At 36.5% G+C, this 22530-nt stretch overlaps 4 protein-coding genes across 4 annotated transcripts; 1 reads left to right on the forward strand and 3 right to left on the reverse strand.

Annotated features, from left to right (window-relative positions):
* Positions 1 to 4127: 4127 nt before the first annotated feature.
* LOC140802365 (arabinogalactan O-methyltransferase 2-like) lies at positions 4128 to 5386 on the forward strand. The gene has a single exon (XM_073157879.1). It carries the CDS (start codon positions 4257 to 4259, stop codon positions 5106 to 5108), a length of 852 nt encoding a protein of 283 aa, XP_073013980.1. The 5' UTR covers positions 4128 to 4256; the 3' UTR covers positions 5109 to 5386.
* Positions 5387 to 8964: 3578 nt separating this feature from the next.
* LOC140802073 (uncharacterized) lies at positions 8965 to 9631 on the reverse strand. The gene has a single exon (XM_073157500.1). The coding sequence runs from the start codon at positions 9617 to 9619 to the stop codon at positions 9116 to 9118; it is 504 nt and encodes a 167-aa protein (XP_073013601.1). The 5' UTR covers positions 9620 to 9631; the 3' UTR covers positions 8965 to 9115.
* A 1143-nt stretch (positions 9632 to 10774) lies between these two features.
* LOC140802394 (uncharacterized) lies at positions 10775 to 20495 on the reverse strand. The gene is made up of 8 exons (XM_073157907.1): positions 20324 to 20495; positions 20158 to 20198; positions 20003 to 20060; positions 14605 to 14698; positions 13887 to 13971; positions 13751 to 13816; positions 13363 to 13472; positions 10775 to 11137 (listed from the first exon to the last, which is right to left on the reverse strand). Exons 1-8 carry the CDS (start codon positions 20415 to 20417, stop codon positions 11128 to 11130), a joined length of 558 nt encoding a protein of 185 aa, XP_073014008.1. The 5' UTR covers positions 20418 to 20495; the 3' UTR covers positions 10775 to 11127.
* A 391-nt stretch (positions 20496 to 20886) lies between these two features.
* On the reverse strand, positions 20887 to 21603 carry LOC140802018 (uncharacterized). Its single transcript, XM_073157425.1, has one exon. It carries the CDS (start codon positions 21367 to 21369, stop codon positions 21055 to 21057), a length of 315 nt encoding a protein of 104 aa, XP_073013526.1. The 5' UTR covers positions 21370 to 21603; the 3' UTR covers positions 20887 to 21054.
* Between the last annotated feature and the right edge of the window lie 927 nt (positions 21604 to 22530).

Raw genomic sequence — 22530 nt, forward strand, 5'->3', positions numbered from 1 at the left:
AATATTAATGTGAAACAAACAATCGCAATTTATGTGCTCTATTTCTTTTTCTTTTTCTTTGCTATGGTACTATCAATTAGAATTAAGTATAGAAATAGTGTCAAAATATCATTAAGTTATAATCATTGTATTACTCTTGGATTTTAGTACTCCCCCCTTATAATTCCGGTCCTTTGTCTTATAATTGTCTGTTCATATCCACCAACCTCGTGGACCCAAATTTCTTAATGCATCTCGAATTGATTTGCTTCAGTGGTGTTAAAATCCTGAAGGAATAAGAACAAATTAATATTTTTAATTCTAATTAATAGATAGTTTGAACTGGGCTTAAAAGAAAAAAAATGGTGTCCGGCTATGAACTAGATTAAAAGTGTAACTATAATCTTTAATGTGATATAAAAAGTAGAAAAATGATATTAGTTTTGGCAGAAAATTAATAATATATTATATTAATAGACCAAAGATTTAGCCATTTGATTCTTGAAGTATGTTAGTACTAAAATAACTTTGGGTTAAGGCTTGTAAGCCCACAACCATTAAAACGTTGTTATGTTTATTTTTAGTTCAAGTTTTAAATGTTTATTAAGTCCACAACCACTATGATTATAATTATTTTGGAAAAAAAAAGGGTCTTGTGGGTTTATAAGACAGCATGTAAGGTTAATTTTTTTTTTTTAAAAAAAGTTTTCAATAATGTAAACTTTATTAAAAAGAAAAGTGAAAATAATTTTTATGGTGGGTTTACAATCACTTGCCGGCATAGAATCTTATAAGTTATTGTGAATTTAATAAGTTTTATTGTTTTTTTTAATTATTTATTTTGAAAAGAACTTAAGGATATATGAGATAAAATTTGAAACATGGGTGTCATTATTGTTTTGATTTGAAAAGGTAAACAATATTTATCTTTTATGAAAATTAAAGATATGCAATATAAATAATATCAAATTATTATTATTATTATTATTATTAAATTTGTAAAATATAAACACAAGTCATTTGAGGGGGTAATTTTGTAATGTTATTGGAATTAAAATTTAGACTCATTTTTATTTTCCCTCTTCTTTGTTTGAGAGTTAACTAGATAATAAAATAATGTTTTGAAGTCAAACCAAACATTGGCTAATTTGTTTGGAGTCAAAAATAAGTTGGAGTTTCGAATTGATCCTAGTTTGACATGATCTCAAAATTTAAATTTTAATGGTAAAGACTAGGTTATTTTGTTGAGCAGCCCACCCAACACAACTCACACGATCGCACCCTCCTCCTCTTCCTGTGCCCAAAGCGGGGTGGACTCCTCATCTTCCAACTGGAATTCGATGCTGAAGGACTCAAGCAAGTCAATATGATCGTGCAGTCAAATACATACCAATGCATCAATTGTACGCATATCTAGCTTAGAAAAATATTTCCTTTTAGATGTGAACTGAGTCATTATTGATCGATTCGTTGACACACATCCAACGGTCAAGATCCGGGTTTTGGGTTCATAATCCTTAGCCTGATCCGAACCCGAAAGCAGGCCTTGTACTCTAGTGGGGCCCGAACTATTCTGGGCTTCTGGCCCTACTTGGGCCTCCAAAAGAATTTGCCCATAAGATTTAGTTTTGTTTAGGGAGAAGTAAACAATAATTAGCTTCCAACCTTGTCCACATCTCCTTGAAGGCAAAATTTATAAATCTTAACGTTATTATAACATTATTGTTCCTGTCATAGAGAACAAGTTAGAAAGAAGTCTAAATATACTAAGTATTATTCGGATAAAATGCAGAGTATTATAAGCCGAGTCTTCCAGCATTCTTTTAATAAAATATATATATATATATATAAAATATTGAAGTTCTAAAAGATTCTTCAAGTCCCTATTTACATGTTATACCCTCAGATTCTACAGTTAGAGGGGCAGATATGTAACTAAAGGGTTAATTTTGATTGTAGTTGACCAAAATCTAATCCAAGTTGAATTTATAAATATCAAACATATTGTTGAAATATATTCCCCTATTAGTTAATTGAATCTATTGGTTTGTGAGATGCACATTTTTTTTATAAAAAAAATAAATTTAATCAGTTAGTAGAACTAATCAAATCTCTTCTACTATGAGATTCCTTCCACTTGAACTCCAACTTGCCTTGATGTATACTTCTTATTTAAATAAAAATTAGACTTCAAAAAGTCAATTCACAGGCTATTATCCAAACACCATGTAAAGTAATTAATTATGATATAATATTATCCTGTTATAAATCACATCTTATACCTTCTACATTAAGAACAAGTCAAAAACTAATTTTGAAGGGGGGAAATTTTTTTATTGTTTTATTTTCTACCCATCCAATGTGTCAAGTGATGGCAATATTCCAATCTAGCAAGTTTTATTCAGTCAAGTTCCAAAAGTAATGGTGTACATCAAGTTAAGCACTATCTTTCTATACTTTACAGTCTTAATCTGAATAAAAATAGCGATATGAATCAATAATTTATTATAAATGCTATTGATGAGTAAGTTACACCTAAGTAGCAAAATTAATAGGGATAATATGCAATAAATGAAGATATACTGGTTATTATTTAAATCATATAATCGATTATAAAGATACAATAAGTATCTATAATATTTTCAGAGACACTATGTAAATGATCGAAGTATTTTTATATAACTCGCCAATATTTTTTTTTCTTGAATAGGTTAGTCAAGAGGATTTCTACCAAGTAACTTCCCCAATATTGAAATTATTTGGTGGTTGGTGGTTTAATGGCTTGACTCGATTCTGTTGATGGCTCGGCAGTGCGGTTAGCTTTAAGGAACAACTTTATAACGCAACGCAATGAAATCTTGACGGCGTTTAGTTCGGAGCAATTGTTCGGCATTTGAAGCATAGATTAAGTAGCTAAAAGCTCAGTGGAGCTTAAGTGCTTCTGTATCTAGGGAATGTTGGCCCTTTGTCCAGCCCATATCTAGCCTTTAGACTCATGAATAATTTAAAAAAAAAAGAGAATTCCAATTTTTTTTCCTGCAAACTTTATCATCAATCCTAACCATATAGCATTAAAGATCTAGAGTCCCAATAATTTCTTTGTAAATTTTTTGTCAAACTATAATATAGTTGACCTAAATTGTTTAATCTAATTATTGAAGGAAGACTATTCCATTATGCGATCTTAAATTATAATAATAAGCGAAAAAAATAAATCCCCCGTCTCATTGCTACAAAAACAAGGTATTTGATGAGAGTTTAACGTATAAATTGCACAAATCGCATGCATTGGACGGCTCTGATTACACGAATAGTGACAAAGGTTGGTTGGACATAAAGTACGCAATCAAATTAAAACAAGTAATCAAAGGCGGGAATTTAAAAGACCAAAGCGACCCACAAATGAGGTTACTAATTTTGACACCCAGCGACTAATTAAGGACCAATTATGGCCCAATGAGTGGGTAAACTAGTGGGTGCAATATAATTCATGTCCCCAGTTATAACACGTGGCTTCTCAGGATTTCGTCAGTCATGGACGCCATCGTCCTTCTTTCCTATACTAGTCCCCCACGTATACCGTCCTTTTGAAAAATATCCTGCGTCTCCGCTTCGTGCATTTACCCTTTTACCCCCTAGGAAATCCGATATTTTTTATATTATCCAAAACTCTTTTTTTATCATATTATGTGCCGGTCAGTCTGTTCTCTTGTGCAGTTTTAATAATTAGTGATCATAAAAGTAATCCAAACGGCAAAAGGAAAACAAGTAACAACTCTGTAGTGCGTAATGCTTGGAATTCTTTAAAGAATTCTTAAACTATTTTATAAACTAATGAAATAGTAGGAGCGTAAATTTAGAGTAGAAATACATGTTAATGTATTAATAGTGCATATTTAAAAATATTAATTATACTTATAATGAAAATAAATGGGCGGAAATTTTTTGATCGGAGGTGATTTTGGTGCCCATCTGTGTCGAGTCGCAATTCGAAAAATAGTGATCAACCCTAACCATAGGTTTGTAGAGGTGGATGATTTTTTGTTAAGCAATTGGCGAGGGGTATCTTTGGAAACTAAGGGCGAAACGTTTGCCCTCGTACGGACTCCCCCACTATTTACCCTGCCCCATTTTATCTCTTCGTCTCTCGTCTTTCATCCTCTCGTCGCAAAAAATCTCGCGAGAGAGAGAGAGAGAGAGAGCGATAACCGAAGCCGAGAAATTAAAAGGCGAGAGCAGAAGAAACGATCGGCGACTCACCTGATCTCCTCGCCGCGATGTTCCGCTCCCTCCCAGCGAAGCCCCTCTTCATCGCCGCCGCTGCGGCGGCGGCTCTGGTCGCCGGCGCCCTCCTCATTTCCTCCTTCCTCCGCCTCGTCGATCGCCCTTCCCTCCTCTGCCTCCCTTCCTCATTCTCCACCGCCGGCGAGGGCTACTCCTCCTCCGCCGTCTCGGAGCTCGCCGCGGCGGCCATGCATTATGCGACCTCCTCCGTCGTCCCCCAGCAATCCTTCGGCGAGATCTCCATCTCCCACGCCGTTCTCCGCCGCCGATCGCCGTGCAACTTCCTCGTCTTCGGCCTCGGCCACGACTCCCGCCTCTGGTCCGCCCTCAACCCCGGCGGCGCCACCCTCTTCCTCGAGGAAGACCCCGAGTGGTTCAAATCCGTCATGGCCAAAACCCCAACCCTAAAAGCCGCCATCGTCCGCTACCGCACCCGCCTCGACGAGGCCGATCATCTCCTCAAGACCTACAAATCCGAGCCCGACTGCCTCCCCCCGCGCGCCTATCTTAAAGGAAACCAACGGTGCCGCCTCGCCCTCGCGAATCTCCCGGCGGAGGTGTACGAGAGGGAATGGGACGCGATCATGATCGACGCCCCCAAGGGCTACTTCGCGTCCGCGCCGGGGAGGATGGCGGCGATCTACTCCGCTGCCGTGATGGCGAGGAACCGGCGCGGCGCCGGCGACACCGACGTCTTCCTGCACGACGTCAACCGGAACGTCGAGAAGGTCTTCGCCATGGAGTTCTTGTGCGCCAAGTATCGGGTGGGAGGGGTGGGGAGGTTGTGGCATTTCCGAATCCCCCCCGCGGCGAACGGCACAGAGGCCGCCGGGGGCTTCTGCTGAATTTTAAAATCTACGAGGGTTCTTTTCGAAAAAAAAAAAAACCCTCTTCCGACCGATGGGCGGTGGATTAGATTACTCGCATAATTCCGTATAAGTCCCTGGCGCTATTACGTGCGATGGTGCAGGTTGAAATTTTGAAAATTTTAGGGGACCAAAGTATGATTATTATAGACGAACAATGCAACCTTGTTTTGTTTTCAAATTTTAATTTTGAGCATTCTGGTTTCTTTTTCCTCACATCAGTTATTGGAATAATTAATTTTTGAGATTCGTCTTCATTCTAGTTGATTTAAATGGATTTTATTTCTCAAGAAGTTTACATTCGATTTTAGTTTAATTCTGTTAGATGTATATAATTTTTTAGAATATTTACAATAAAATCTATAATTTTTAAATAATAGAAAATTATCTTAAACTAAAACCAATCTAAAAGTCTCACACGTTGGATTAGGGTGCAAAATCGAAATAGTAGAGATTTGAGGATGTTTAATGAAAGAATAATTTAATAATCTATGAGTACGATTTTCTGACGGGAATTTCGAAGAAGTTGGGCACGTAAATGATTATAAAATTGGTAGATTTAATTGACGTTTACTATGCTTATTTTTGTTAGCTTTATCATCTACTATGAAGTGTAGTTGGTAAACTAATCTCTATCATTAATACCTTTGGTTGCTAAAAGGAACCTAATTATGCCTCTGCTATTAGATTAAATCATTCCATTAGCTTCAACAATGGAATATACAACTGAATGCAAAAAATTAAAAAAAAAAAAGCACAACATTTAATACTTGGCCGACGGACATACTAAGTACGGACATACTAAGTGAAACCCTAAAAATAATAAGAGTCTTAAAAGACCGAAGTTCAACAGAGCTAGCCTAGATAGAAATATCGACTCCTAGGAGATGCAGTCGGAGGGAGAGAGGAAGAGGGCGTCGGCGGAGGGAGAGAGGAAGAGGGCGCCGGCGGAGGGAGAGAGGAAGAGGGCGCGGGCGGAGACGAGAAAAAACCTCTAAACTAGGGAGAAGAACACCAAACCCTAGCTAACATAGGGTTTTGTGGTGCAGTTGTATTAAAGCATTTAAGTTAAGTTATTGTTTTACAGACAAAGTTGGTAGTTGTATTAAAGCAAATAAGTTAAAGTAAGTAATTATTTCATACATAGACAAAGTTGGCAGCTTTGGTTGTCAAACAATTTATGGATCTTGTATCCAAAGGATTGGAGAAGTTGATAAAAAGAAGTGAAATTTATCAAAATTTTGTATATTTAATTATTACTATTATTTTATTTTATCATATGTATATTTCTTATTTGAATCCTACATTTTATTTTTAATATCTTAAAAATATAGTAAAGTCTTGTTTTTTTTTAATTTTTTTTTTTCCTTGGAATCGATTACTAACTTTTGAGCATTACATCGCCCTTGGTTCGATCTAAGTTTACGATCTTATTCTCTATTAGCCATAGTATTTTCTCTAGTTCTTGATCTTTGATGAAAATTATAATTAGCTGGCCATAAATATGTATGCTTTGGGTACTTCCTATTTAACATTTTATTCGCCGTTTGGGCTTAATATTTGTTTTTCCTTATTGTATTAGTAGTAAGGCTTTTCAAAATATCTCCCCTCTTCTTTATGTATCAAGTTTATAAATTTTGATTAGATTTAATAAAATCTTAGTCTACGGAGAATTAAATATTAAGTATAGGAAGTAGAATTAATAACTATTAGGGTTAGAAATTGTAGTATGAATGCTTTATTATAAGTTTAAAAAAATTTCATTAGTATGGATCTAGATCAGAATTTTTTCAAGAGTATTTTAATAATCCAATAAGTATAGTTATATAAATTATACAATAAAGTTAATGTCACTTGGTCAGAGTAACAACAGGGTTATTATATGAAAATTATAGAGAAATTTTTTTCTTAAATTTTGTTTTTTGAACTTTGGTACATAGAATTATATGCATAAAGTCATAAACTGTCAGAGGCTTTTGGCCAGTGACATCTACGTTATCTAATATTTATATAAACATTAGAGTAATGTCGACTAATTAAACTAACACCACATGCAACGATCATTTTATATGCCTCTATATATATATATATATATATATATATTTATATATATTTGTTCTTTGACGTGTTGGGCAGCATTTCCGAAAGTATTATTTTAGAAAATATTTCGTTTGGTCTTCACGTTCATTTTGATGGTCCCAAGCAATATATATATATATTCAAATTATATTTTATATTACATTTCGTTTTTAGAATTTTTATTGTAGGACCTTTACTTTTTTTATAATATTTTTTTCTACGCGTTCGGTTAATTTAAACGGTACCAGCAAATAAATATTTTATTATAATATATAAAATAATTTGTAAATACCTAAATTAGTCATGCTTTCTTCTAAAGAGGTACAGAGAGGAGAAAAAATAGTAGTGAGGATATTTTAATAATTTGATCCACCTCGTTAAAATGTGACCTAATCCAACTTGGATTTCTAAAATCTTTCGGTCCACTCTAGATAAGAGAGGGTTCTTTCTTTCCTTCAAGAAGCAAGCAAGCATGCATGCATACATACATACATACATACATACATACATACATACATAGTTGAATCCACCTTGGGATCCAAAAAATAGTCCAAACCTCATGGGCCTCCACTTAGGATCCAATCTGGCTCAACTCGGCCCATAATTAAGCATAATGGGCTTCTCATCTTTAGATCCGATTTGGCCCATCTTGTTATCCTATTCAGATATTTATTAAAAATTCATTAGAGGAATCAAGCCCATGATCTCTACCGGGAGCTGGTAGGATTCAATCGTTGAGCTACAATGATTTATTTTTAACTTGTTTCTATTATATATTTTAGGTTCGCTAGAAAACCGGAAAGGGTTTGTGCTTGATTCGAATTATCATAAGATCAACTATGATGGGAGTTTAGTTGGCTAACTTAGGACTAATAGTTTCCTCTACAGCTTACACTACTAGAAACCAATATGGTTTACCTAAACATGATAGTATCCAGAATGTTATACCTCTAAAGAAAAAAAATAATGGTTATAGATAACAAACCTCAGCCACTTTTTAGTTTTATTTTTATCATTCAAGAATTTGAATGCTAAGATATATGTTGAACAAAGAGCTAACATTCCTCTCATGTAGTATAATTAGGCCCGTCAAATTTGTACCTAATATACTAAGCCGCTCACTATAGGTTTTTAAGCTGCTGTGCTACTAAGCTGCCTCTCAAATCTTCACACTATTGAGTCGTCGAACTGAGCAAAATCAAATAGTCGATGCAAGCCACAAGCCAACTGTAACCTCGGTTACAAGCAAAGGGATGTGATTCTCTACGGCCTCGGTGCGAGAATTTCCTACAGTTGGAATACTTCGCAAAATTTTTCAATATATCACCTAATATTAATGGGACGATTCAAGATTATAGACATTAGAGAGGGAGAAAAATGTGATAATGAACTTTTTTTTCACTGAGGCATTTAAGAAGTCTGATATTCCAAAGCTTGCAGATGCAGTCATGTTATTCTAAACATTTACAAGGGTAAATATAGTGATGTAATTAACTGGATTTGGATTATCCGGTTGAAATCGGATTAAGATGGAAATCGATATGGATGTAAAACAAAAATATCTCCATTTCTTCAATATATATATATATATATATATATATATATGGATCCGATTCTATTTGACATACGTTAACCTACAAATGCAAATGGCCACATCCTATAAAACTCTCATAAACATATATATAATCTATTATCATTCTTAAAGTTGAATAGTATCAAATCCTAATGGAGTGGGTATGGATTGCAAATTGAGAGAGAGAGAAAGAGAGAGATTAGATTGTAAGATGCATGAAGAATGCTGATGATCAGCATTAGTGGCGAGATCTTTTTAAAACAAAAAAAAAAAGAAACTTACACTGAAAGATGGATGGATGGATGGATGGATGGATGGAAGATGAGCATCAACGCTAAGGGCAGAACCTTTGCCTACAAGCTTGGCAAGTGATCTCCAAGCAAGCAGAGCCGATCCTCCTGGAAGCCATCTCCTTCATCCTCTCCACCTTCTCCACCTCCTCCCTCGCTCTCTCCCACACTGCCCTCGCCTTGGCGAACTCCTTCTCCGCCATCTCCACCTCTCTCCTCGCCAGCTCCCGCACCCTCTCCGCGTACGCCTTCTCCACCGCCGCAAGCCGAATCTGCTCCGCCGTCTGTTGCTTTAAAACTTGCATACTCCTCACACACATCTTAGACTTCCCCTCTGGCAAAGCTGGCCCGACGCTCATTTTTAAGGTTAGATCCAGCGCCGGGTGGTCGGCCGGAGGGACCGACGTCACCATGGGCTTCCTTTCTCCGTCGAGGCGCTTGGCTGATGGATTGGAGAGGAGTAGTTGCAGTTCTCTTTCCCCCTCCTCTTCTTCCATAAAAGTAGTACTAGTAGTAGTAGTAGTAGAAGAGTGCGAGGGAAGTTGCATAGATATATGTTGTGAGTTGTGGTTGTGTCCTTCATATATATATATATATATATATATTTATTTGGGGGGTGAATTTGTAAATTTAGCAACATCATGCCAATGCTATCTGGTAGGGCTACAGATCTCCTGCAACCTTGGCTATAGGAAGCGGGGGGTGGAAGGGACCAAGAGACTTCTCGGTTCCTTCGGATATAGAAAGTGCAAGAAAAGTGAAACTTAAAAGTGGAAGTTACTGCAGGAAGTCGCTTTCTAGAGGGGGGGAAAAAAACAGTTACCACTTGCCAACTTTTGGTGAGAAACCGATTTGTATCATGATGGATAGTTATGAGCATTAAATCAAAGATTAAAAGAAAAAAAAAAGAGAGAAGTTATGATGATCTAAGGAATTGGAAAATTCGATTCTTAATTTTACTTTCTATTGGTTTATCTATTTTTATTTGATTTTCAATAGAGAGAGAAGCAAAAAATAATAATGACAGATTATGAGCTCGAAGGCTAATCATAAACTAGATAAAATGCTAACCCTTCTTGATATATAAATTGAATAACTACTATGAGAGAATCAAACCCTCCTGTGATGACTTAGAGAAGTAAAAAATTCAACACCGTTTGAATTTGATAATAAGTATACAATATAGGCTTCTTTAAGAGAGCATATAATTTTAAATATTAAAATTCCATGTCTAAAAAATTAAAAATTAAAACGATCCTAAATTGTGCCATATTTTAAACTTAGGTATTATTTTTAACCACTTCGGTCTCATCTACTTTAGGAATAAGATCAATTATATCTATTCTATTCCTCTTTTAATTCCCAAATTAATATCTTTATTCTAAAAATAAGTATTTTTTATATTCACTTGTATTCTAAAATAATAGTGTAGTAATTACCGAAAGAAAATAGATATTGAGTTGATAGAATAGATAGTAAGAGTAAATTAGTAACTGTAGTCTAAGATATAATTTTAATAAATAGTATATATTCTATAATAGAATTATATTTTAGAATTAAAAAAATATCCATGAAATGAATTGGAACTTAGTAGTAGATTGATGGTTGGCATCATGGCGTGCATTAGTTGTAGAAATAATGTTAGGAAGAGAGATGGAAAAGATTGCACATGTTAAAGGAAAAAAAATTAAAAAAAAAAAAGCTTTATGAGATGGCCATCAGGGCATGGTAATATTAATGGTAAGGTTGCAATAATTGGGTAGCACATGTTAAAGAGAGACAAAGTACTACAAGAGGAATAGCTTTTATGGGTAGGCCTAAGGTTGTCGGCCAACGTACACATGAACTAAAATTGCTATACAAATCATCAGGATCATATCTCCTTCCGTCTCACTTTTTTTTTAAAAAAAAAAAAAAAAAAAAAAAAAAAACTTCTACCTCACTCTTTCTTCTTCTCCACCTACAATTCCATACCTTCTCTTTTTCTCTTTTGGAGAAACAGAATTATAAATAACACCTTGCACACTGAGCGTTTCGGATCCTTCACAATTCTGGCTTAAAAGTAACTGCACTTGTCAAATAGAAAAAAGAGAATTAGAATATTCTAAATCAATAAAAGGGAATAGTATAAGAGATGAGTAACTCAAAACCCTGTTTTTGAGATAAGATCATCTCATTGTTGGCACTAAATTTGCAACCAATAATTGTGATGATACTTGTAATCTGCTAGTCAAATTGGTGAAGCTTATAACGGCCTAAATGATAATGACACGTTTCCAAGAGCTGGGCATATGCATTTACAACATAGTTTGCTGTTCATAGAAGCAAATCAGTTAGTTGATTTGCTGTAGTTCTACAGGAATTGAGTGAGATGGGAGTATGATGATTACTTACTTATTGCAGCTACTTGTGCAAGTATTTCCAATGCTAATAGACAAAATGAAAAATATCTTAGAGGAAAATAAGCTAGTCACTTAACATTAGTAAGTTTACAAAGGAGAAAGTTCAGACCAAATAATATTGTTGCACACAAAAAGCAGCAACTCCAGAGTTAAACAAGAGATGGATGAGATAAATAAATTCTACTTTTCTTTTAAACTTCTCAGTGGGTGTGAATAAAAGATCATTGTCTGTGGCGTTGTATAATTGACGAGTAACTCCAGCTTATATAATTGAAAACTAGGAACAAAATCTAATCCAAACCTCACGCCTAACCACAGGCCTACAGCCCAAAGATTTGTGAATTCTAGTTTTTTTGTACAGAACAATACATGGTGGAAAAGAAAAAGGTGAAGGTGAATCTAATGACAACTGCACTGCTAAGCCAACTTCAGCATGAAATCATCACATCACATACATAGAAGATAAGATAAGAAAAGCTGCCTCAACCCCGCCCCCCACCCCACACACACATACCTTACTCCTCACTCAGGCATTCCCATTCCCCTTACTGCAGCCAATCTATCAAGGGTTGTTGGTAAGTTGCTTTTTGTAAGAAAAAGCTGTGGGAGCAAAGGAGACATGAGGCATGTGTGGGAAGAGGTAACCCACCACTTGGGCTTGCTTTTGGCTGATGCTCTCCACCAGTCCACAAGGGTATGTGGGTTCGAAGAGCTCTCTCTCTCTCTCTCTCAATGATTTATGCATCATGGTCTCCCACTACTATTAGTCAGTACTCAAGGGAAATCTTGGTCCCCATCACCTTAAAACTTTACAGGAAAGTGGCCATGATAAGAGTAAGGAGGGCAAACTCCTCACCCCATGAACCAGCCCATTAGGGATCTTTGTGGTCCTGCAAGGTCCCCTTTCCCTTCACTGCAGTACACGCAGACACGGTGTACATGCAACAGGAAGAGCCCGATCAGAGACCGCGACTGACCACCGTTCGACAATGACGCTACAATGGCCTGCTGATCAGCTGTCTACATCTATCAGATTTGGGGTCATCATGAAGATTGCTAGATATGTTCATCGATGCAAATGGGTGCAAGGTTCTCTTACAGTGGTCCAAAAGTGGGTTTAAAGGCCTACTAGAAAGAAGCACTAAGAACAAGGTTGGGCTCAAAAGATGGAAACAGCCCTTCGTTGTGATGCTTTGAGACAAATAGATATGTTGGCAGTAAAGATGCCACGGTTGGTGCTTATCCCTTGGGCCCAAATGGCACAGGTTTGAGTCATTGGAAACAATCATTTAATTTTGCAGGTAAGGATGTATACATACACTCCAGAAACAGCTATAATTGGAGTTTCATGCATAAAAATTGTTACCAAAATGATGAGATGAAGCACGGACCATACTAAACCTAAGAAGCACCCATCTAATTCATCTGTAAAGGACAAATTATTTTCAATGAATTTGAAAACTTGAGGACCTAAATCCTTTTTCTCCAACAATTTTGTCTAGACCCAAACTTGAGGACTCAAATCCTAAATATTTGTATTCAACTGAATCAGGCATTGACTTGTGTCGTCAACAAAACAAGAGCCTGGAGTCATACTTCTCCATTCTCTTAAAGGCCAAAATAATAGATTCCCCATGAATTTGATCACTCCCCTGAAATACATTATACTGTATGTCCATATGTTTAAAACTATTAATGTATTGAAGTGCCTGTAATTTTGTCACTTACAATCAGTCATTAAAATGTATACATAATTTGCAGATGTGATCAGAGTAGTAATTGCAGAAATACATCCAAATATGGACATACAACTGAGTCATCCATACTTCACAGAAGCAATTGCAGCTTGCAACTAGACGGGCATAGAAAAAGGCTGGAAAAATCATTACCTGGATGATTTGGCCAGGGTTCCCGATCCTCTAACAATCTCTTGGATTTTTTGTGGGGTCAGGATTGCACCGCTGCTGTCGAAATTAGTACCTTCCAACTGCTTGTGCAGCTGAATAAGAATTAGAGGAAAGAATTCAATCACTAATATCCATCTTAACAGGGGAAGGACTCACGATGCTGCTCATATATATATATATATATATATATATATATATATGTATATGTATAACTACACAAATACACCAGATTTCAATGAAGATAAGCAAGTGGACTAAATGGAAGGAAAAGATCTACCAACTTATTAAGCAGCAGTGAAATGAAATAATCTTATCAAACACTAGACAAATAATATAGATAACAAAATACATAGAAAGAGAGCGAACATACACTCTCCAAAATTAAACATTGGTCATCTGGCTGATAATTCCGAAGTTGTTTTAGCATCTCCATTTGCTACAAAGAACTCATTTTCAACTTGAGTTTAACAATTATTCAAAGATTAGAGGAATAGAAATAGTTTTACCTGATCTTGCAGCTTATGTTGAGCATGCATTTTATCCTCAAACTCATCCGGCTCAAGCTCAGCCTCATCAATGGCCATCTCTTCTCTGTCATACTAGTACCGTCAAAGGCCAACACTATGTGCTTGATTCAAAGTCACTCTTGAGAGATGAGTACAAAAAATAAGAAAAGAATCTTCTTTTCTTTTTCTCATTCACCATTGACAGACAGGATTATGTTTATCATGATCAGTACTGAGAAAGAACTGGTGCAGAAAAATCATTGACTAGTCAAAAAAATGCTAAAGGAAAAAAGGAAAATTGGGCATGTTGCTATTAAATTCTTTATGTTCTAGTCCTCTAGATGACTTCAGTATGTTAAAATATTGGGGCAACTCCAAAGAAAAAACTATAATCAGCCATTCCAGGGTAATGCAATCAAACAAGCATGATTCACTAAATAATAATTGAACATCTATATAAGAACTTAATCCTTGTTGATTTCAAAAACTTAATACATATTCTGAAGGTAGCAAGATTTTTAGAACTCTATAGAGACATTCCCACCATGAAGAAAATTTTACTTCAATATTGTCATTGTCAACATTTAATTCCTTTTAGAAATAAAACATTGCCAATTTTATGCAGTACAGGGAAAGAGAGAAATGATCTAATGGTTGTTTCAATTATTTTAAACAAAATAATCTGACCAATGATTACGAGAGTTCAAGAGACACCTACTTCGCAATGAATCGGTAAAATTGAATCATCAAGTCCATGTCATTCTCATAAACTGCATTGACTTTTCCCAAGCAAGCAATCCCAAGTCTTGGATCTGAAGTGCAGTAACCAGTATATGTTCAAATGGTAGCATTCAGTAAGCATGATAAATATAAATTCATATGATCATTTATTAGCGCATGGGCCCAGTAAACATAAGCAGTGTTATAAAAAAAAAAGATTGTGGTGGCCGCCATGGCGGATTAGCCCTCTAAGAGCTGTACTACAGCTGTAGTGGGTTGGAACAGCGTTTTAAGACTGTGGCAGCCACCATAGAGGGTAGTGGCCACCATGGTGAAAATGGTGGCCATTTTACTACTTTAAGCTTAACCAATAGAAATTGAATTATTTTTCCCCTTCTCTCAATTAGCACTCTCTTGAATCTTAGTAAAAAATTTCAATTGTATTCGCTAATCAAAATGCCATGTTGGTCAGCACAGCTTTGTGCTGACTCATGCCACTTGGCACGCGTCGGGTGCGTCCCAAACCCACTAACTCATTAAGGGTGAGTCAATTGCAACCACTTTACTAAAAAAGGTTGAAGTGAGAGAAGGAGAAAGAGAAGGTAAAAAATGTTCTTTCATTCTCTTAAATATTTTCTTTATAATGTAAAACTTTGGGTGTACAAATGATATATCTAGCCCGATTTTGTTAGATCTATCAATTATAATAGTCTATCTATATAAATCTATCATTTTGGTGCTAAATCTTGAAAATTACTCTTTGTGGTAATCAAACAAAATTTTAAGTTCCCCCAAATTTAGTAAAAAAAAAAAATGAATATATCAACTTCATTCAAGTCGAGCCAAAATTTGTATAGAAACATGTTAGATTAACTTCCTATGAATTTATTCGAATTCAAAATTTACAACTTTTAATTAATGAATGTATTCAATCATATCATGTGTTGAATCATGTTTCTACTTAATTATTGTTATATCTTTAACAAAATATGTCATTTACAATATTATCGAAGAAAATAAAAGACTAATGTAGGTTTTACTCATGGTTCTCAAAATTAGTTGATCCAAATCAAGATTGGCCATAATTGATCCCTGAAACCAATCTAATAACTGGTTTCGGTCTAAGATTGGCCAATTTTGGTCATACCAACCGAATCAAATGTAAAGTATATCTAACCTAAGAGACATTAACAATTGATGTCCTCATCTGTCTTTTTTTTTTTTTAAGTTTTCGATTTTTACCCTTTATCTCACATACTCTTAGGGGTGTAAACGAGCGAGCTTGAGCGAGCTGGACCCATGTCGGCTTAGCTGGATTACTGAATTTTTCCAGCTCAATTCGAGCTGGAAAAGCTTAACTCAGACCAGCTCTTCTCAACTCGACAGCTCGATAGGAGAGCAGAATAGGCAAATAGGAACAAAAGAGGCCGTTGGAGAGGTTCTTCTCAAGGTAGGTGGTGCGGCTAATCGCATCGCAATTGGGGATGAGGGAGGAGAAGGTTTACTTGGGTTTGCAATCGAAAGAGTGGAACTGATAAACGAAGTGGAGAAAGGAGCTTTGCTACGGTTTGGGCACGAGGATAGTGGAGGATGTCGGGAGCCGACACATGTCTGCAAAGTGTGTGGGAAGAGCTTCCCATATGGGAGATCTTTGGGCAAGTACATGAGATCTCACTTGTCGTCCATGGGTCCCTCATCCAAACTGGGGCAGAAAATGCAGAGAGCTAGTTATGGATTGAGGGAGAACCCCAAAAAGACTTCGAGGTTGTCAGATTTTGACAACTACGACAAGAGGCGTGACAAGCTCTGTAGAGTGTGGAAACAGATGCTCTGTGGAAATCTCTATTTAGCCACATGAGCTGCCATTCGTGAAGATCCTATCTCACATGGGAAGAAGAAGAAGAGGAGAACGAATTGGAAGGAGAGGTCCAAGAAAGGATCGATTTTTTGGGGAGGCATTTCGGGTCATCAATGGAAAGGTAACATGAATATTTTTGTCCTTATGTGGTGGTGGGTCAGAAGCTGTCATTAAAGATATATATATATATATATATATATATATATATATATATTGCTACAATGTCAAGCTGAGCTCGAGCAAGCTAGCTCTAGCTCGACTCTGCTCGATAATACATTCGAGTCCAAAATATCAGCTCAACTCGGCTCATTTAGATCTTGAGCCGAGCCCTAAACAAGTTGAGCCCACGAGCTTTTTTGACAGCCTAACGCACTCTCTCCCACCCTTATCTTTCATTGAACTTATTTGACGGCCGATTCGGTGATCCCTAACTACTCCTCACTCTGATGAACTCAAATGAGCGTTTTTTTCTCATTCTCTTCTCTTTTTTACCCACATTTTAACTCATTTTCTTACTGCTATAGAACAACAGTGAAGAGAGAGAGATCTTGTTCTTCACTGTTATAGTGTTATTCTGCAATAATTATTTACGAGTATAAAATATTCAGTGTATTGAAAGGTGATCGTGGGCTGTGGGTAGTCACCCCACCACCTAGTGCCTAGGCGGAAGGCAGGGGTCAAAACAGTCTAGCATTTTTTAATATATAAAAATAAAAATACCATATATAACATATAATATATACTATTATAGTATAGCATTATATATAAAGTTTTTAATAGTCCAGGGCACCAAAATAATTAAGACACAAGTACTGATATGTTTCAGAAAAAATAAAAAAATTACATAGTGGGAGATTAGTCTTTGTTGGTGAGATGAAAATTAGATGCACCTCCTTCACTTCTACTACATCCCACGTGTCCAATATGTGAGATTTTTGGAGATAAGTGGTGGTGTCCAACTAGCATGCGAGATTTTTAGAGATAAGTGATGGTCCAGCACTTGTCCAGCACCAACTCCATCATTTCCAACTCCATCACTTCCATTATAGCAGCAGGAGAAGGAAGGCAACGAGAAACATTGAAGGGGATCTCCGCTCCACGTCGTACCGCAGGCTCAACCTCCACACCATCGCCACTGCACGTACCAACCTTCACGCCACCGGCTGCACAAACCCAACCTCCATGATGACGCCCGAGCCCGAGCTCCAAAACAGTTGCAAAGCTTGGCCTCGACGACATAGCACATGCTTGAGATCTTTGCTCGCCGCCAACTATTGGGATAGGAGAAAGCTTGAGAGGGAGGGATCGAGAGATAAGAGGATTTAGAGCATGGTGAGTTTTTTTTTCCTTTAACTAACACAACTCTTTTGCCGGCAAACAATTTCGCCTGACCTACTAGCCACAATGTTGGCTATCTAGGCCCACCAAGCTCCAAATCGACTTACCAAGGCTCAATTATGCAGTTCGATTGCATAATTTGAGTGCTTAGTGTGTTGGTGGGGCGGCCTACATGCCCTAAGGTGGCAGCCCGAATTGCTTTACAATACACTAAAAAAATTGACAAATTCAATTCGGAATTCATCATGGTTTTAAGTGAGTTTTTTTTTCTTTTAAGCTTTCTGTGTGACTAATTTTTATTTTCTTATTTTTATGTTATTTTTTAAAAAAAATTAGAAATTTTCATGTATTTTTAAATAATATATAAAATTTTACGTAATTAAAAATAGTTTGATCTGATACGGGCTAGCAATATGACTAATATAATAGATACATATCGTTTTTTTTAACGGTTGATCTCAATTCTTATACCGAGTTTCAAAACCTTGGTTTTATTAGATATATTCAAATTAAAAATATATATCGAAAAGTTTCTTGAGATAAAAGGCCCTAAAAAATATATTATAAGTGTGTCAGTGCGTGCCACTAGCACACAGGGGCATGCTGAGTGCCGACCAAGTATCGACTGGATAATCCTTAATTTTTCCTTCTATTGACCGAGATATAAAATATGAAAAATAGTACATTCATAGTTTTATCGAAAATGTAGAAACATCTTCCAAATGGTATTTGCAAATGTTTCCAAATTTTAACAATAGATTGATTATATCTATCATGTGTTGAATGTTGATAATTTGATAAATTTTGTTCTTTTTACTTGACTATATATAGGCTAGATAGCTTAGGAAAAAGATATTTGTAAAATTTTTCTATGAGACCCGCATTGGAATCATGTCACCCACTATAAACTCCTGGCCTCCTGCCATCCACCTCACACCATGAAAGCCCTTAGCTGCGACATACCCGCAACGTACTTTTTAGAACATTGAACATAAAAGAAGTCGCATATCTAATTTCTGAATAACAAAATATGTTATCACTTTTCATACATTTCCTTAGTCCCTCTTCCAATATATGAGGTAGAGGTATTGGAGACAATCTGGCAGACAACCATACAAAGCATGAAAGAAACATCTCACTTAAATATAAGTAATACCAGATACCGATATATAAAGGTGATAGCCTTAGCAAATAAAGTAATTAATAAATAAAAATGTTGATGTAGGACAGTAGGAGATTATAGGTTACCCGCAAAAGATTGGTAAGCCAAAGATTGCCTTAGGATATTAATTAAATTTCACCTTTTTCTGTTCTAAAATGAAGAACTTGTCAGAAACTAGTATAATTAAAATTAAGAATAATATAAAAGTTTATTATATCTTGCACTGGAATCTGGATAGATGAAATGGAGAGACAACACTTTTAAAGATAAAATTCAACAGAAAATATCATTGTAATTTATTTCTATCTAGTATGTATAGAAAAAAATGATGATAACACTGTTTTCTCACAAATTAGGGTGCTGGTATATATCCTAGACAAGCATATGGGTAATTCGCCTTAATCCTAATACGATTTGGAAGTCCTCAACCAAAGGTAGTTTATAACAAAATTTCGGTAATGAAACTCAAATATAATTCCAAGTCAGTTGAAGCTTTGATCGATAAAACTATAACAGCAAGCAATAACCAAATGATATATGCTCTTGTTTATGCAATCAAATAAAGAAAGACCAATAGATTCCAAGAAAGATTAACCTTACAGAAGTCTCAAATGGTTTTCTCAAGGTTCTTTTGACACATTTTGAAATGAACTGTTTTATGTTATCCAGATATTTCTTGCAAAATTTTACGCTCCTACGGATATCCAGGTTCAACTATGATTAAAACATCATAGACCCAATTCATCACTTAATTTAATTTATATACAAACCATTCTCTCATTCAACTAGAAAAAAACAAAAGGATAAGAAAAAATTGAGCACACCCTATGATCTTCATAATGTACCTCCTACTAAAACAGCATAGATATATCCCGATATTTCTTATAAAAGTTTATATTCTTGCCCACATCAAGCACCACGAAACATCGTAGATTCAATTCATCACGGTAGAAAACATTTCTGCTCTCTACTTCAGACTGCCCACGGCATTACATCAAACAGGTTGTGTGCGAAAAGAGTAGAGAGTTACTAACTCACCAATTCCCATCTCGATAAGTATTTCCTCTTGAATGGACGTCGTTACAGCTACCGCCTCCTTCATACAACAACAATTCGAGCAAAATATTAAAATTTGTCAGAAAAAAGTAGAAAAAGAAAATACCACTTTTGGGTGGGCGGGAATGAGGTGCGACCTGCTTGTCCTTCACGGCGTCGGCGATGCGCTTCTTGACATCTGAAGAAGGTAAGAAAGCACGAATCAATGATGTGGCGATAATGATTATAATGAGTAAAAAAAAAAGAGGGGGTGAAATGGAAATAGGGAGGGAGGGAGGGAGTAGTGGGGCTTGGTGGGCAGACCGGGTTGGGAGGTGAGAAAGGAGAAGCGGGAGAAGAGGTGGAGGAGTTGATCTCTTGAGAGCATCGCCGGCAGCGAAGGCGAAGCGGCGGACATGGCGGCGGATGAGGATGAGGACTCGACTGAGAGGATTATTATTTTCGTAGTTTTTTTTAAGAAGAGTCTGGATATTCGAGCATTAAAACCGATTGGTCCAAAAAGTAGGATGTAAATAAAAATATTTTATAAATTTTCTTTTTTCCTTTAAATAAAATTTATCAAAAACACCCTTTATTTTGTATTTATTATTATTCGTATCTTTGAAAATAAAATATTAATATTATTTAGATCCATAATTAAGTTAACTCATCTATGTAAATGCAAAGTGGCAAAGAGAAATTTCTCTTCTTCTTTTTTAACCTTTTTTTTTTTCAAATAGCCACCTATATTTTGGCCTTATTATTCTCTAGACTAACAGGAAGAAGCTGTTAATTAATTGTGAGGGGTTTCCTTCTCCCCTTCCTTTTAGACACATTAAGATCAATATACAACACAACAAAATTTCTTCAAACCAAATAAAATCAACTAAAAAGCGAACGAGAAAACATATGATGGAAATTGAAAAGAGTATTTAGATAACAACTCCAACAAACATCCAAATCACTTGGTTAAGACTCGTATATACATAATTAGTAACTAATCTCATCTCATCTCATCTCATCTCTCTCTCTCTGTTTCTAAGTTCTTGTTCTTCTTATCGAGGAGGAGGAGGTCGATTGGAGGATGGCACGCGGACTTGGATCGGGAGCGGCCGGCCGGATCCGGACCCGCCGCAGTTCCTGCACGCCATCCGACCCGACCCGGCGCACGAGCGGCAACCCACGTCCCCGTCCGACCACCGCGAGCAGAGGCAGGCCACCCGCCCCGTCCCGTTACACGTGGCGCACCGCGGCAACCCCCCGGCCATGGGCCCCGCGTCCAGCGCGTCCATCGCCGACTTCACCAGCATCGCACCCGCCACCACGCCGAGCCCCGTCGCCAGCTGCGAGGCCAACACGATCGGACCCATGTCGGCGGCGAACTAGAGAGATAGAAGGAAATCGCCGACGAGTTTTATTATCCCTTTATAAAAGAGTATGAGGATCATATTGAGATGTTAAATAGCGTAATGGTTTTGGGTGGTAGGAAAGGAGGCTACGTTAAGGTGGAGGGTTGAGTGTGGTTGAAGGGGATTTTGGGATTGGAAGGTTGTGTGGATTTGGGGGAGGCGTGGGGGTGTTGGATTCGTGTCGTTGTTTTGGTGGTCAGAGTTCGGTTTGCTGTTTTTAACGAGATTTTTTTCTTTCCTTTTTTTCCATGTGTTTGGTCGTGGACTCAGAAATTTCTACGCATCCATGTGAAGGATGAGAATTAACGGTTGGATCTTGTCTTTTACCTTTTAGGAAGTCGTGTAAAAGACTTTTGCATGGCAAAGGATGGGTGCAATGAACTAGATTTTTTATTATTATTATTTATTTTTTAATTTTATGGTAGTCTCATTTGAGGAGCTCTTCCCTTTAGAAACTATCTTGTCGACATTTGTGAACTCTTTTGGTAGATATATATGTCGAATTTAATTAGAGGGATCATTATTTATTTATTTATTTATTTTTTATATTATGATTTCTCATTATTTATACAATTTAATTACTTAAGTGGGTTCGAAAAAAAATATAGATATGATACTGTGTTAGATAACTGACTGGTTAGAAAATATTAATTTTTATATTTAAATTTGTCAACTTAATTGAGGCAATTATTTATTAGTCTATATACGTGGGAGCATCTCTTCTCTTGTTTTTATTAAATGAAAGTCTTTTGGGTTACTATTTGCAGTCTGATACACGAAAAAAATGATGAAATGGTTTGGACAAGCCCCACAATTTTGACGAAACATCAGCAATTCATCGGTTTACATATTGTATCAAATCCTATAGGCAGAAAAAAAAAATCTAGCAATCACAAGAACACTATTAATGAAATAGGCTTCCATTGGCTCCATCACAATCCTAGCAAATTCAGACCAACATTAAAGCAAATACAATAACACCCGTCTGCTATTGTGATTATTGCAATAGGGAAGGAGGTTGAGGGTGGTGGCAACAACTGCTTCAGCTAGGTAAGGGAGGAGAGAGAGACGACAACAATAGTGGAGGTGGTAGCGGGTGGAGGAAAGAGGGAGGGCAACATT

This window comes from Typha latifolia, chromosome 15 (assembly GCF_019914945.1).
Source record: "Typha latifolia isolate L0001 chromosome 15, TyphaL0001v2, whole genome shotgun sequence".
In the NCBI taxonomy this organism is placed as follows: domain Eukaryota; kingdom Viridiplantae; phylum Streptophyta; class Magnoliopsida; order Poales; family Typhaceae; genus Typha; species Typha latifolia.

Excerpts from the sequence above, each read along its gene's own strand:
- LOC140802365 (XM_073157879.1), top strand. The coding sequence starts at position 4,257 with ATGTTCCGCTCCCTCCCAGCGAAGCCCCTCTTCATCGCCGCCGCTGCG.
- LOC140802018 (XM_073157425.1), bottom strand. The coding sequence starts at position 21,369 with ATGGGTCCGATCGTGTTGGCCTCGCAGCTGGCGACGGGGCTCGGCGTG.
- LOC140802073 (XM_073157500.1), bottom strand. The coding sequence starts at position 9,619 with ATGCAACTTCCCTCGCACTCTTCTACTACTACTACTACTAGTACTACT.
- LOC140802394 (XM_073157907.1), bottom strand. The coding sequence starts at position 20,417 with ATGTCCGCCGCTTCGCCTTCGCTGCCGGCGATGCTCTCAAGAGATCAA. Across the intron at positions 14,699-20,002 it reads ACTTATCGAGATGGGAATTG|ATCCAAGACTTGGGATTGCT; the intron begins GTGAGTTAGTAA and ends ACTGCACTTCAG. Across the intron at positions 13,972-14,604 it reads TTTTACCGATTCATTGCGAA|AGAAGAGATGGCCATTGATG; the intron begins GTAGGTGTCTCT and ends CTAGTATGACAG.